The sequence below is a fragment of the Alternaria triticimaculans genome, assembly GCF_023758025.1.
Source record: "Alternaria triticimaculans strain BMP 0046 chromosome Unknown scaffold_1, whole genome shotgun sequence".
In the NCBI taxonomy this organism is placed as follows: Eukaryota; Fungi; Ascomycota; class Dothideomycetes; order Pleosporales; family Pleosporaceae; genus Alternaria; species Alternaria triticimaculans.
In genome coordinates this window covers 3,081,030-3,094,055 of record NW_026055958.1, presented here as the reverse complement: position 1 = coordinate 3,094,055, position 13,026 = coordinate 3,081,030, and the positions used below count along the sequence as shown (strand labels likewise).

General features: G+C 55.2%; 5 protein-coding genes across 5 annotated transcripts; 3 read left to right on the top strand and 2 right to left on the bottom strand.

Annotated features, from left to right (window-relative positions):
* Positions 1–136: 136 nt before the first annotated feature.
* On the top strand, positions 137–1,832 carry J4E78_001025 (uncharacterized protein; the record flags this gene model as incomplete). Its single annotated transcript, XM_049361686.1, has 3 exons — positions 137–169; positions 246–432; positions 481–1,832. The coding sequence occupies 3 exons, from the start codon at positions 137–139 to the stop codon at positions 1,830–1,832; spliced, it is 1,572 nt and encodes a 523-aa protein (XP_049226969.1).
* A 777-nt stretch (positions 1,833–2,609) lies between these two features.
* J4E78_001024 (uncharacterized protein) lies at positions 2,610–3,257 on the bottom strand (the record flags this gene model as incomplete). Its single annotated transcript, XM_049361685.1, has 2 exons — positions 2,610–2,926; positions 2,984–3,257. 2 exons carry the CDS (start codon positions 3,255–3,257, stop codon positions 2,610–2,612), a joined length of 591 nt encoding a protein of 196 aa, XP_049226968.1.
* Positions 3,258–3,606: 349 nt separating this feature from the next.
* On the bottom strand, positions 3,607–4,697 carry J4E78_001023 (uncharacterized protein; the record flags this gene model as incomplete). The annotated part of the gene is made up of 2 exons (XM_049361684.1): positions 3,607–4,519; positions 4,576–4,697. 2 exons carry the CDS (start codon positions 4,695–4,697, stop codon positions 3,607–3,609), a joined length of 1,035 nt encoding a protein of 344 aa, XP_049226967.1.
* Positions 4,698–5,245: 548 nt separating this feature from the next.
* J4E78_001022 (uncharacterized protein) lies at positions 5,246–9,916 on the top strand (the record flags this gene model as incomplete). Its single annotated transcript, XM_049361683.1, has 1 exon — positions 5,246–9,916. One exon carries the CDS (start codon positions 5,246–5,248, stop codon positions 9,914–9,916), a length of 4,671 nt encoding a protein of 1,556 aa, XP_049226966.1.
* A 1,385-nt stretch (positions 9,917–11,301) lies between these two features.
* J4E78_001021 (uncharacterized protein) lies at positions 11,302–12,795 on the top strand (the record flags this gene model as incomplete). Its single annotated transcript, XM_049361682.1, has 1 exon — positions 11,302–12,795. One exon carries the CDS (start codon positions 11,302–11,304, stop codon positions 12,793–12,795), a length of 1,494 nt encoding a protein of 497 aa, XP_049226965.1.
* Positions 12,796–13,026: the final 231 nt, after the last annotated feature.

The window sequence follows — 13,026 nt, the reverse complement described above, 5'->3', positions numbered from 1 at the left end:
TGCGCGAAGCTCCCCGTATCGCTTCGACGTCCTGGTACTCCGACTATTGACTAGTCTCGACTCTCATCTCCAACGCATCGCCTATCGCCGGCGCAAACTAGGTCCGAAAAGTCGAATAAACACAAGTAGCGATACCATGGCATCACAAGGCGGCATGCCACCTTCCGTGGTAAGTATACCCCACCCACAGGCTTATCTGATGGGTCTGGAACTTGGAGAGAGACAAAGTCGCTGACGTTGAAAAGGCATCACAAGCGCCACCATATGCTCCTATGGTATGGCCTCTGGGTGGTCCTCCAGTGAAACGCGTCGATATTCCTGCCCAAACTGTCTTCATGTTCTTCTTCATGGTCGGAGCAGCAGTACACATGAAGATATTCCAAAAGAACAGAGCACGAGGTCACAAGTTCTTACCAAACCTCTTCATCTTCCGTATGTATAGCCACATTCTGGATGAAATGGATGCTGACTATTCCGAAGTCTTCTGCATGGAACGCATATTGACATCAATCTTGCGACTCGCATCGGTCTCTAATCCAACCAACATTCCACTTGGGATTGCTGCACAGATCTTCATCGCAGCAGGTGTTCTTATACTATTCGTCATCAATCTCGTTTTCGCGATGCGCCTAGTAAGGTCGACACATCCGTCGGTGGGTTGGCATCCTGCGTTTGGCATCGTGTTCAAAGCTCTTTACGCGTTGATCGGCTTGACACTTATCGCTGTCATTACAGCTACAGTTCAGAGCTTTTATACTCCCAACGCAGGAACTCGAGCGACGGACCGCGGCTTCCAGCAGTACGGCGCAACCTTCCTGGCCATCGTCGCTACACTACCTTTGCCGATGACGGTGCTCACGCTTCTCATTCCCTATTCGCCGCTCGATCATTTCGGTATGGGCCGTCTTCGTACAAAAGTCATAGTCCTGATGATTAGCACCACACTCCTCTCTATTGGCGCATGGTATCGCTGTGGTGTTGCTTTCCAGACACCAGTCCCGAGATCACAACCTCTACCAGGGTATCTCGGCAAGGCACCATTCTACATTTTCAACTTCCTCGTGGAGATCCAGACGGTACTCATGTACGCCATACTTCGCGTAGACCTCCGCTGGCACATCCCCAATGGCGCAAAGGGGCCTGGTAGCTACGCTAGATCACGAATGGGTGACGTGGAAATGCAAGACTCGCGACCTACTTCCTCGGACAGCGTACAAGATGACAACAAGTCGGCCAGGTCTTTCAGTGAAGACGAAGAAAAAGAGTTGGAGAACGAGAAGGTGGAGGAGCTCCCTGCCCCCAGGATTATAGAGATAGATCTCGGAAACTCTTCGCGCAGCTCCCTGGCGCCACCAGACATGGACTTGAACAGGAACTCGGCCCGCAGCTCCCTGGCAGTACCAAAGACGGCAGATAGATCAGCGCGCAGCTCCATCATCTCCCAACGCCTATCCTCGTTCATCAGCAAGTCCACCAGCACACTAGCTACCTTTGCGACCGCGGAGCAAAAGCAACGATGGCGGGAGAGCGAGGAAGCGAGAATCGTCCGAAGACTGGGAGGGCCATGGCAGCAACTCCCTAGCCCGGTTGAATCGACCTTCAGCATGAGCAAAAGTCCGACGAGGAGCGTCTTCAGCCGTACAACAGGAGGGGATGGGCCGGAGGCGCCTGAACCAGCATATCACCAACGAAGCGATAGCGGTGCGCCTAGTATACCCGACGTCGTCGGAGAGGGTGGCTGGACACCAAGAATTGACTGGGAGTTCCGCAGCCCGAGACGCTTCCTCAGTTTGAAGAAGAGGAGTATGATCGGTTTGCAGCTTCCGAAGTGAGCGCCAGGACTTGAAGCGGATTGATGCGATATTTTTTACAGCGAAGGCGTTTGTGGGGATGGGAAAGGTACTAATACACTACTGGGCGGCAAAAGCTTTTTCTGGTGTTCATCATACCCATCTGCTTTTGCGCATATATTGGAAGTTTATACAAGCTTTATGACCTTTTGCTTTTTTCATGTAGCATGTACAATAGCAGTCATTGCATTCTTTCTATCGATACATGAACAGTTCCCGTGCGCCACATCGTTCACATTACGTCCATCTCCATCCTACCCACAGACTCATCGCCATACATCGCCACTTCATTCTTACATCAACAGCAACATCTCACGCGGTAGACCCTGACCCAGACTCACAAATAAATTTAGTGTGACGGCTCCCCTCCCAGCAACCCGGTCCCTGTACCTGAATCCCCAATCCAAAACAAATCAATAGTGCGAAACGAACATGAAGTTGCCTCAGGGAACGTTTGGTCTGCTGTCACCCGTTTCGAGGCGTGAACTAGGGGCCGCGCTAGTGTGTTAGCCCGTGTATGTGGATCGTTTTATGGGTTGTTGAACGTCGTTTGCATCGTTGTGTGTTTTGTCTCGGGGTCTGGAGGCCTAAGGATGCAAGAGCTTGAAGGGTTCTTTGAAATGTCAGTGCATCGCGCAGTGGCGGTTGGCAGGGACAGTGAGAAAAGTGTCATAAGATTGCAGGTACTCATCCAGCCGTCATTACTTTAACGCCTTCGCCTTCGCTCGTTCGCCACCCATCGCAATCCGACCTGATGACCTACATAGGAATCCGTCTCATCTCATCCAAACTCCAATACTTCCTCATATTCTCGGCTTCCAACTGCTTGACCTCATCATCCAGATGCTGCCATAAAACTTCGCCAAAAGAATCGAATATCTCCTTCAACTCGCCCAAACGCAACTCTCGCTCCCCACCCTCGCACTCTTCAAGGTACTTTTCTAGCTTATCAAGACCCTTGTGGATCTGCTTGTGCTGGGTGAGGAGCTCGAGTTCCTTCTTGAAGGCGGGCATCTTCTTAGCCAGGACAGGGAAGATGTGCTGCTCTTCTATTGTGTGGTGCACTGTGAGGTGATCTATATGGGGATGGTCAGATGATGATACCTTTTGGCTGAGTTATGGGAGAAACTAACGGCAGAATTGTTGGCCCATGCTAATGAACTGGCGGATGGACATGTTCTTGGGCCTCTTCTGTGCCTCGCACGCTCCGTACAGAACCTTCCACGTCGCCCTGAAATTGTCGTGGAAATAGTTCATGTGCTCCGCCATTCTGTTATACTGGCGAAACTCGGATGCAGAGAGTTTGGGCAGAGGCTTTTCCTCATTGGTCGCAGGGGTGGAGTCTGGGTCATTGACTACAGGAGGGGCTGGTGCAGTAGGACCGTCATCTCCTGAGATCGTTGCCATGTTTGCGGGGCGTTGCAGTCTGGGGCTGACTGTAGAGTACTGCCTTCCAAACGATGTCAGAGCAAGTCGAGGTGGGGCTCTGAGAATGGATGCGATAGATTGAACACGCTTCATACGCTGGAGAGAAAAACAACAATGTCACTCGAAGACGATGTAAAGATATAGTTTGGGGTATCTATGTTTCGCGTGGCACAGCCTTGCATGCTTGGGGAGTGATTACCCATCTAGCCACTGGCGGCTTGTGAAATTTGCATTAGCAAGCGGCCGGCAGTTGCACTTCCCGATCCCGGTAAGACGCGTTGATAACGCGCCGGATCACGTGACTGCGCTATCACCAACGCGACCATGCTCACTTCTTTCTCGTTTTGGCAAACTTCTCGTGCCACTTGCGCGCTGAGGGCTTCATGGCTGCCACTGAACTGTCTCCGCCTGCAGTTGTGGCGGCCTTGCTCTTTGCCCTTATCGTGGTATCGGATGGGAAGTCGTAGATGCCTTCGATGGCACCGAGCTGCGCGTCTTTGCGCCATACTTCGGGCAGGCGGTCCTCCCACGTGTCGGTGAAGTCGGCGATGAGGAAGTCTGCGCCGCGTTTGGCTTCCAGCAATGTCCTGCCAGTAAATGCGACAGTCTTTTCCCGATCCAGACACGACCACGGTCCGTTCTTGTCGTTGTCTGCTGTGGATAGGTATGCCAGTATGGCCTCTACAAGGCCTGGCGGATGCCCTTCTTCAGCTGCGGCTTTGGTGATGTCGTTGGTCAAGAACTGCGCTTGTAGTTTGATGCCCTCGGCCAGTGCAGCGGCGTTGATGGACCTCCATACTTGTGAGAGGGCGTTCGGCGAAGGCTGGTATGATCCTCCGTCCGCCTCGAATGCCATCAGCTCGTCCCATCCGACCTGGCATTCCCCATCCGACAATGGCATATCGCCGAACATGCTCGCCTTGCTCCTGCCATTGCTAGTCGCGTCGACGTCTCCTGCAACAATGTCGTATACCGGTAGTGCCTCTCTCAGTAGGGCGGTGGCAGACGCGGTGGATGCATGGGCTTCGAGCGTCGCGGTGCACAGCGCAATGGCGCGCGTGGCAGGGGTGGGTATCTCGTTGCCATGGGCTTCGAGCGCAGGCTGGGCTATGTAGAGCGAGTTGGAGGTTTGGACCTGGCGCAGCTGGAAGGTCCTGTTCGGCGTACAAAGTACTGCATATGCAGGCTTCGCGTTGGACGTGCCAGAAGCGGCAGACTGGACTTGGGATTTGATGGAGAGCCTAGCGCGTATGATGAGAAGGGTGTCCGCATGGAAACGACAGGTCAGCGCACCTACAGCGGCGGGTTGGGCGCGTCTATCAGCTCAACAATCTCGGGGGGCAGCTCGAGCAGGCGGAAGTGCTGCTGCTGGTGGGCAATGGAGAAGGGCACACCGCCTTCATCTTGCTGCGTAGCCATGTCTTGACTCAACGCACACAACGTCCAATTTACGCTGCTGACAGTCTCAAAGTCTGTTGTACCTCATCTCATCGCGGCAGCTGCTATGACGACGGTGCTTTTTTGTTTGTGGACACTGCGGGGTGCGGCGATGTGCAGCTAGCAGAGAGACGGATCGGACGATACGCTGCAAGGGCATCATTTGCAGGCCAAAAATACTTGTCACTGCGGCCGCTTGCTGGGAACCCCATGCTCGGGCGTGTCGCACCTGTGGCACCTTGGTTATTCGCGCTGCAGCTGCCCACCCGCGCTTGGTCGCAGCCGCATGACCGCTTTCTTGGTTCGGGCTTCAACAAGATCCATGGGATTTGTTGTTGTTTAGTCCCGGGACGCGCCTCCACTGTCCCTTCTCTACCCCAATGGCTTCCTAGCACCACCGACTCGGACGACAACAACACCGCCTGCCCCTCTGCCGCTGCGCCCAGCCATGCACCCGCCGTCCTAATTGCCTCTTCACTGTCTGACTGCTGCCCGCCGTCGCCGTCACTCGTTTCCGCGCAATTGGCACCATGGTCGTCATCAACCCCGAGCCCGCGGCCCTGTCCGCTGAGGACCTGTCGCTCTTCTACACGACCGACGAGCTGCTCTCCAATTCACCCGTGCTCATCTTCTACGGTCCGACGGCCACTTCCACACAGGCGACACACTCGCGCATCCAGGCCCACGTCTTCACCCCGGCCGGCTTCCAGAACTTCGCCCGCCTGATCATCTCGCCCACAGCCACATACTACAATGCCGTCACATGTCTGCCGCGCGAGGAGCAGGGCGACGAGATATGTCGCGGTCTCGCCTTCAGCCTGTACAAGTACTTCCTCGAGCTGCCCGCGGAGATCAAGAGCGCTTGGGAGAGGCGGTATGATTCCTCCACCAACCTGCCCATGGCCCCCAGGCTGTTCTCCGAGGCGCATGCCGCCATTGTCGCTGCTAGGATGATCAAGGTCGAGAACGTCGCAGATGTCATAATCGACGTGCGCCATGCTTTGGGCGAGCAGACGCTTTCCTGGATAGATCTGGATGTAGTCCTCCCGCAGGGCAGTGTCACGAAGCTGGAATCGCGCGAGTCCGGCCAGTTCGAAGACCTCGAAGAAGACCTCATCGAAAAGCGATACGGACAGTACGCGCCCGTCGTCAGACTGTTCGGAGATGGCGCCTTCCTCCCGACCTCCAAACTCCGCCGCGCACCCTCCAAACCGACCGCCCTCAACCGATCACAATCCTTCTCGAGGAAACAAAAAGAGACTCTCCGACGGGAGATGTGTGAGCTGTTGGACACGGAAGAGAACTATGTCTACAAACTGGACGAGCTGGTACACACAGTAGCGGTCGAGTTCCGTGAGAAGGCCAAGCACAAGTCGAGCTCGAGCTCGAGCCCTACCGAACAAGCACTGAGAGGCTTGTTTCCTCCCAGTCTGGACAAGATTCTAGAAGTTAATTCGCAGTTCTTGGACGCTCTACGTATAATTCTGGAAGAGTCGGAGAACGGAGCCATTGAGGACATTGAGACAGCAACAGACGATGTCTACATCGCGCCCTTGCGTGGACAGAAGGACGCACCAGATGTCACTGGAGCGGCCGCCGTTGCCAGGGCTCTTGTTGAGTGGCTTCCACAATTTGCAGATTGCTACACCGACTACATGGCGGCCCACGGCGACTTCTCACAGCTGCTGAAGCATTTCACAAAAGACACAGCCTCCAGTTTCTCCAAGCGAGTCTACGAGACGGGCGAGCAGCGACTCACATCTATGCTCATCGAGCCTGTTCAGCGCCTGCCACGATACAACCTGTACATCGACAACATCATCAAGCAACTGCCCCTCAGGCATCCGGCTATCAAGATCTTCCTCAAGGCAAGGGACATGATCTCGGATATCTGCACAAGAGAAGGTCCCACGGCGCAGCAGATCAGAGTGTTCGACCGCTTGCGCAAAATGGTGACTTCGTGGCCTTCGGGATTCAACCCTAAAGGACGAATGATCTCAGCCATTGATTGCGTAGAGCTGTCCCCACCATATCACGGGGAGTTATCTGGACCTGCTACGGTGTCCGGTATCATGGTACTCTTCACGGACTTCTTGGTGCTTCTTCAAAAGTCGGAGGATGGTTCCATCAATGCGCGTGGTTTGCTCGCCGAGCTCGACAACCCCAAATTCGCCGAATCGTTTGATGGATCTACGGAACTCATGTTTCATCAATACTTGAGTCTCAGTGATGTCTTCCTGAGTGAACACTCAGAAGGATCAATACTGCAGATGATCTCCCCAGTACCGCTCGCCAGCCAGCCCGGACGACCGAGAAGTCGAGAACGCCAGAAGCTTGGCATTCGCATGTTCTACCTGCAAGGCTCCTATGAGGGTAAAGGCCACAAGGTTACCGAGGAGCTCACCAAAGCTCGTGTGGAAGGCAGATTTCCAGAGGCGGAGCGAGAGGGCGGCAAATGGGACGTTCGAAATTTGCCAGGCGATCTCAGTTTCTTCTCATCTATAGCGGAAGAGGCAGCTGGCCAGCAGGTAGAAGGTCGACGCGAGCCTGCGAGAGTACAGATTCTTGTCGAAGGGTCTAAGTTCACCAAGCCCATTCAAGTCGGTGACAGCGGCGTCGAGCTTACTGTTACCATCACCATACTCGGCGACGGACTCTTTCTGCTGGAGTCAAATGGGGCCCATGGATACACGGCACGCGACAAATTGACCGACCAAGAGTTCCGGCCCGTTCTCACAAAGCGCCTGGCTAATTACTTCCAATTGCGGAACAGCGTTAAGAACCACACACTGGCCGAGGCGTATCTGACGCGAAACCAACAGATACTGAAGTCGCTCGCTCTGGAGATGTACGAGGCAGAACCACAGACGGGTAGTAAGAGCCGTCCACACTCTCCAGTGAAGATGCTGTCTAGTTTCTTTGGTGGCAGTGTGAGCAGTATTGGCCGTGAAGGGGGAGGCTCTCGTAGACTCCAACGCAATGCGCATACCATGGGAGAGGTACCGCGCATGGCACCTCCGGTTCAACTTGGGCCGAATCGTACGTACAGCCATGACGGGGAGATGTCGCGCCCCACCTCTTCCAGCACGACTAAGAGCGCCACCTTCAACGGCCCAAGCGATCCCTTCTCAAAGCTCGAAGATACCTTGGCAAATCTGACTCTGGCACTGCACGCACGCAAAGGGAACATAGTCGGACGCTCTGTCAGGGCGAGAGCTGTCGCCGATGAACTCGTTGTCAACGAACTCTACAATACGCTTTTGGAGAACCCTGCCAATCTTGAACTCGCTGGTCAATCGTCTGTGGATGTACTTTTCGCAGTGTTTGAGAAGTTTTTGAGTGTCGCTTGGAAAGAGCGAATGGGTCCTGTGCTGTCGCACGCCACATTGGTCTCATTGCAGATGCGATCAGATAGCATGCCACCTGATGAGTTCGAGGAGTTCTTCAAATACACTTTCGACCAGTTTGCCCCTCCAAACCAACGAGCGTTCCGCGCTGTCATCAATCTGCTAGCCGAACTGCTCGATGGCACCAGCAACGATGGCGATCGAGGCATTCTCACAGCAGCGTTTGCCGAGATGTTAGTGCCTGCCGGTAACGCAAACGACTTCATCTCCCTTATGGACCGCTTGGTGCAAGATATCGACGCCCTGTTTCCAGCCGAGACACCTGGGTTCAGTACTCCAAACTATGGCTCTATGGACTCAAAGAGTCGCTACGCTGCTGCCGGCTCGCTCAACTCCAACACATCACTGCGGAGACGTTTTGGCTTTGGTACCTTGACACGCGAGAACAGCAAGTCAGAGAATGAGTCCAAGGTAGGCTCACTCTGGCGCTCATTGAGCAAGAACAGCCATGGCACAGACCTCCAGTCGCCCAGCATGGGGAAGGCTGGTCCCGGGCACCTTGGTCGCTCCAACTCGATAGACGCTGCTGCTCGCCTATCGCCAAAGCGACCGTCCTCTCGCGACCGTCCGACTGTTCTCGGCGCGTTTACGTTTGAGAACGCGAATTCAAACTCGAACTCGAACTCGAACGCGAATGGTCGGTCGTTCGTGGGCAATCTTGGGACAATTGGAGAGGTACCTCCCACTACTGGGCCTCCCCGCAAGAAGCGCCGCTCTTCTTTGAGCGATCTCAAGACGTTGCAGGATGCTGACGATGTACCCGAGTGGTCCCCGCAGACTCCTCGCAAGGTCGATCCTGCATTGCGCCACGAAACACGCCAGATTAGCGAGTCCCCGCTGGCTCCTTCAGCCGCTACAATGGCTTTACACAAACACACTTCGTCGATACCGACGCCTACCCGACTAGGCTCACCGCTGCGGGTGGAAAGGACAGACAGGAAGGAGAACTCCCCTGCAGTCGGCTTGGATCGTCCAGCACACATTAGGGGAAAGTCGGTCACGATGAAGCCAGACGTCGATGATGAAGTCACCATCAAGTCAAACAGCCCTACAAAGAAGCGAAGCGAGACTGTTTCAGGCATTCCTAATCCTCTAAACCTCCCGAACAGCTCAGCCATCCCCAATCTACGACCAACTACGAGTGCTGGTCTGCATGAACGAACGGGATCCGGCAACGCTGTCAAACTGCCACCCTCGACTCCACGATCTCCGACCAAAGCCAGCACTCCTTTGACTGGGAGCCCTCCCAAGAAGCTGAGGATGCAATCGCCTCAAAAGCTGCGCGAGCGACTGCAAACTCAGCAACACGATATCGACACAGCTTCGCAAGCTTTGCAGAATGAACTGAGTGCCATCGGTCAAGAGCTGAATGCTAGAAGCACGCCGCGTCTGACAACCCAGAGCTCCGCTCCATCGTTGATAACGAATGGGACAGCTGCAAGGACGGCTGAAGCGCGTGTGGCTGCTCTAGAGAAGCTCAGAGCTACACTGGAAACCCTCTCTGCACGTACTTCGGGAATCTCAAACGACGTAACAACTTCACTACAAGTATCGGAGGCTCGATGCAAGCACCTAGATCAGTTGTACCGCAACGTAAACGCGGAGAACGAGGCACTGTACGTGAAATTCAACGAAGAGCTGGAGAGGGTGACAAGCAGCGCTCGCAAGGGAAAGGCTAACGAAGAGGTGGAACGTCGGTTGAAGACGAGCGAAGAGGAGCTGGCCCGCCTGCGAAAAGAGAACGCAAGACTGAAGAGGGAGAATGCTGGGTTGAAGGCGCAAATCAGAGAGTGAGTAGTCGTCAAGACTGCTCAATCGCCCTGATGCGTGCCAGATGGGGGCACGATGTTGACGAACCTGTAGTTTGCTCAGCGTAATTAATACCGCGGCTGTGAGGTTTGCCCTGCTTCTCGACAGTTTTGCTACGGCGGGTCTGGCATGGGCACAGTACGTAACAATACGTGCTTGCATTACGGTTGCTTTTCTGACCATATTCCCTGTACTTCTCTTTGTCGAACTCGGGCTGATGGCCCTCGAGCTTTCAGGTTGGAGTGTGGGCGCGAAGGACTGCGTTATGATAACATGACATGGCGTTAGCGAAGCCACCTTTAGAGCAATATACCATCTGCTTTTTCCTTTGCTAAACGTGCTTTCCTCGATGCTGACCTCAGGTGACTTTGACAAGGCAGCAGGGGTGGCTAGAATTCGTGTCGCATGCTAGAGAATGTTATCAAGGTAGAAGTGTACATTGCCTCAGCAACTGCTTACTCATTGAACTATAGTAGTATGGATGCAGCAAGCCTTAGAAATGCGACACGAATTCAAGCTACCTCTGGTGAAGGGTCCAACCTGTCTCAGGGTGCAGACGTGGTGACGGTGGCAGAAGAAGGCCAATGGGTTCCCCAGTCGCGCAGCCTCGCCAAGTGGGATAGCAGCCTCAACCCCGCTAGTTTATGCATGTGTTGGCAGGGCTTTGCAGCTACACGGCCGGGGCAGTTATACCGCGGTTATGCAGCTTGGTGGCCTGGTCTGGCCTCTAAGGGAAGGTGCAAAGGTGTCGGTATGCTGTTGCGCTGTGTAGCTCAGGGCGGAAAGGACAACCGGGAGTGTTTCATGGCGTGTGTAGTCGAGCTATTAATGGAGATTGATGTGCTGCCCGGGTGCGCTAGAAACAAAGTCAACGTTTCGCGCTCGATCGGGAGGGTTTCCGCTAAAGCGGAACTGGACGTGTCGGACGACGATCACTGACCGGGCTCGTCGAGCTGGGGATTAGTCTTCGTCATCAGCAGCTTCGATAAAGGCGCAGGGCAATCGCTTGCGTGCATGGCAATTCGCGCATGCTAAGAGACCTCATCCCAGAGCCGGCCGCCAACCTGCCCAGACGTGTCTGTCCTGCATCGTCACTGCTTCTCCACCCCGGCCGGAAACCGGATCCGTGGACCGCGCTCACCCAAACCAGCGACGAAACGTCGGCGCTCCACAGCGATTGACCCTTTCTCTACCACCCTTTGGAAGCCTCCACGACGGAGAGCGGCAATGACTCTCCATACTCCATCCAGGACCGAGTGCTCCCGCGCCTGCGACCTTCTCCGCCGACCAACAACACAACGCGCGTCCCAATCTCCGCCGCCCTCACCCTCTCGCACGCTGCCGGTTGGCTAATATATATCACCGCCATCATGGCCTGGTTCATGAGAGGCGTCCAGAGTGCCGTCTTCCACTACGCCTCGTGCGCCCCTTGCACCGGCTACTCGGACGGCAGGAAGAGACGGAAAGCAGCAAAGGCTGCGAGGAAAGTGCGGGAGAAGCTGGAACTCGAGCAGCCCGACGCCTACCACCATCCCGAACCCACTGGGACCAATATATACTGGCATGAGGAGATCGTCATGGGCCCAGGACCGCCGCCGCGAAGGGCGCGGAGGACCAACACGGGCACTACAGGCAGCACAAGGGGCATGCCAACTCGCGGAACACAGGGCTCGGCTATGAGCAAGGGCGGGAGCAGCATCGATGTCGACCAAGCAGGTGACATGCGCCTGAGCGACGATACCCTCGACGACGATGAGACGTGGAACCACAAGCGCTATCAGAGGGAAGACGAGGATCTATGGGGCCACGACGAGCCCTCGATAAACCTCGAGCAGACCATGACAGGCTCGTCAACAGGAGGTGCCGGCTATCAGATACGGAGACCAGGCACTTCAAGATCCGGCAGCTACTACACCGCGCGCGCACCACCCGTCAACGATCTGCACCCTCCTGTCGTCAGTCTCCCCTCTCCAGACCCCCTCGACAACCGATGGATGCTCCAACCTCCACCCAAAGCTAGTGTCATGGCTGGAAAAGAACGAGCAAGAAACAGGAGTCGAAGTGGCAGTGGTGCCAGTAGTCGCGTCGAATTGAGCTTGGGTCGCCAGGTCAGCACAAGGCACTTGATGAACAAGCTGGAACGAGGCGAGACACCCGAGGCCCGCTCAGCATCGCCGAACGGTTCGTACTTCAACCCATCACGGTGCAGGACCCCACAAGCTCGGCCGCCTTCTGCCACGAGCAGTTCACGCCGAAGACAGAGAAGAGACACCAAGGTCGACCTCGCCATGGCGCGGACCGAGACAGTGAGCACCCAGCATTCATCTGGAGACTCCAGCGACACAATCGTCCGAGGCAACTCCGCACCTCGTTCCGCAGTCGTCCCAGACATCAAAGTGATCCGCGTCCGTCAGAGCCGACCCGCACTCTCCACTGTTCTGTCCAGCAACTCAGGGAGGAACGGCAGCGACGAAAACGCACTCCCGCTTCCCGAGAAGCCCAGTCCAGCCCACCACCGCTATACCACGACGTCGACCCCCGATTCCATCCCTTACTACACCAAACATCGCGAACCTCTCAACTCGTCCGACATTTCCTCCCTAAATTGCCTCCAAGACCTCGTGTCCCCTCGCGCCCTGCTCAACTCGCGCTTCGTCTCCGCACCACTCGTCGAAGCCAAGATCCGCCTACCGCCTTCAGAAGAAGACATGGCAGCAAGAGCGCGACGAGATATGTCCGATAGTGGCTTCAGTCTATCGCGAGATTGGGACGAAGAGGAAGAAGGCATCGTAAACGTCCCATTCGATCGCAACTTCGGACCGCCAGAGAGGGATCCCAGGTTTAGATGGAGTGTCGACTTTTGAGCGCATCTCTACCGCCTTCACACACACACTTCACTTCTCCACGCGCGCATCTTCAGCGTTGGCATCTTATTGCATTGCATCGCATAGCCGATTTCTCCGTCCGTTTTTCTTTCCCTTTGTTATCAGCGATGATTTTGTTCCGCAAAGCGAAAATTGCATACTCGCATTTTGGATAGACACGAACTTTGACGACCTCCACCAAATGGCGTTTTGGGTGGGTCCTGATGGATT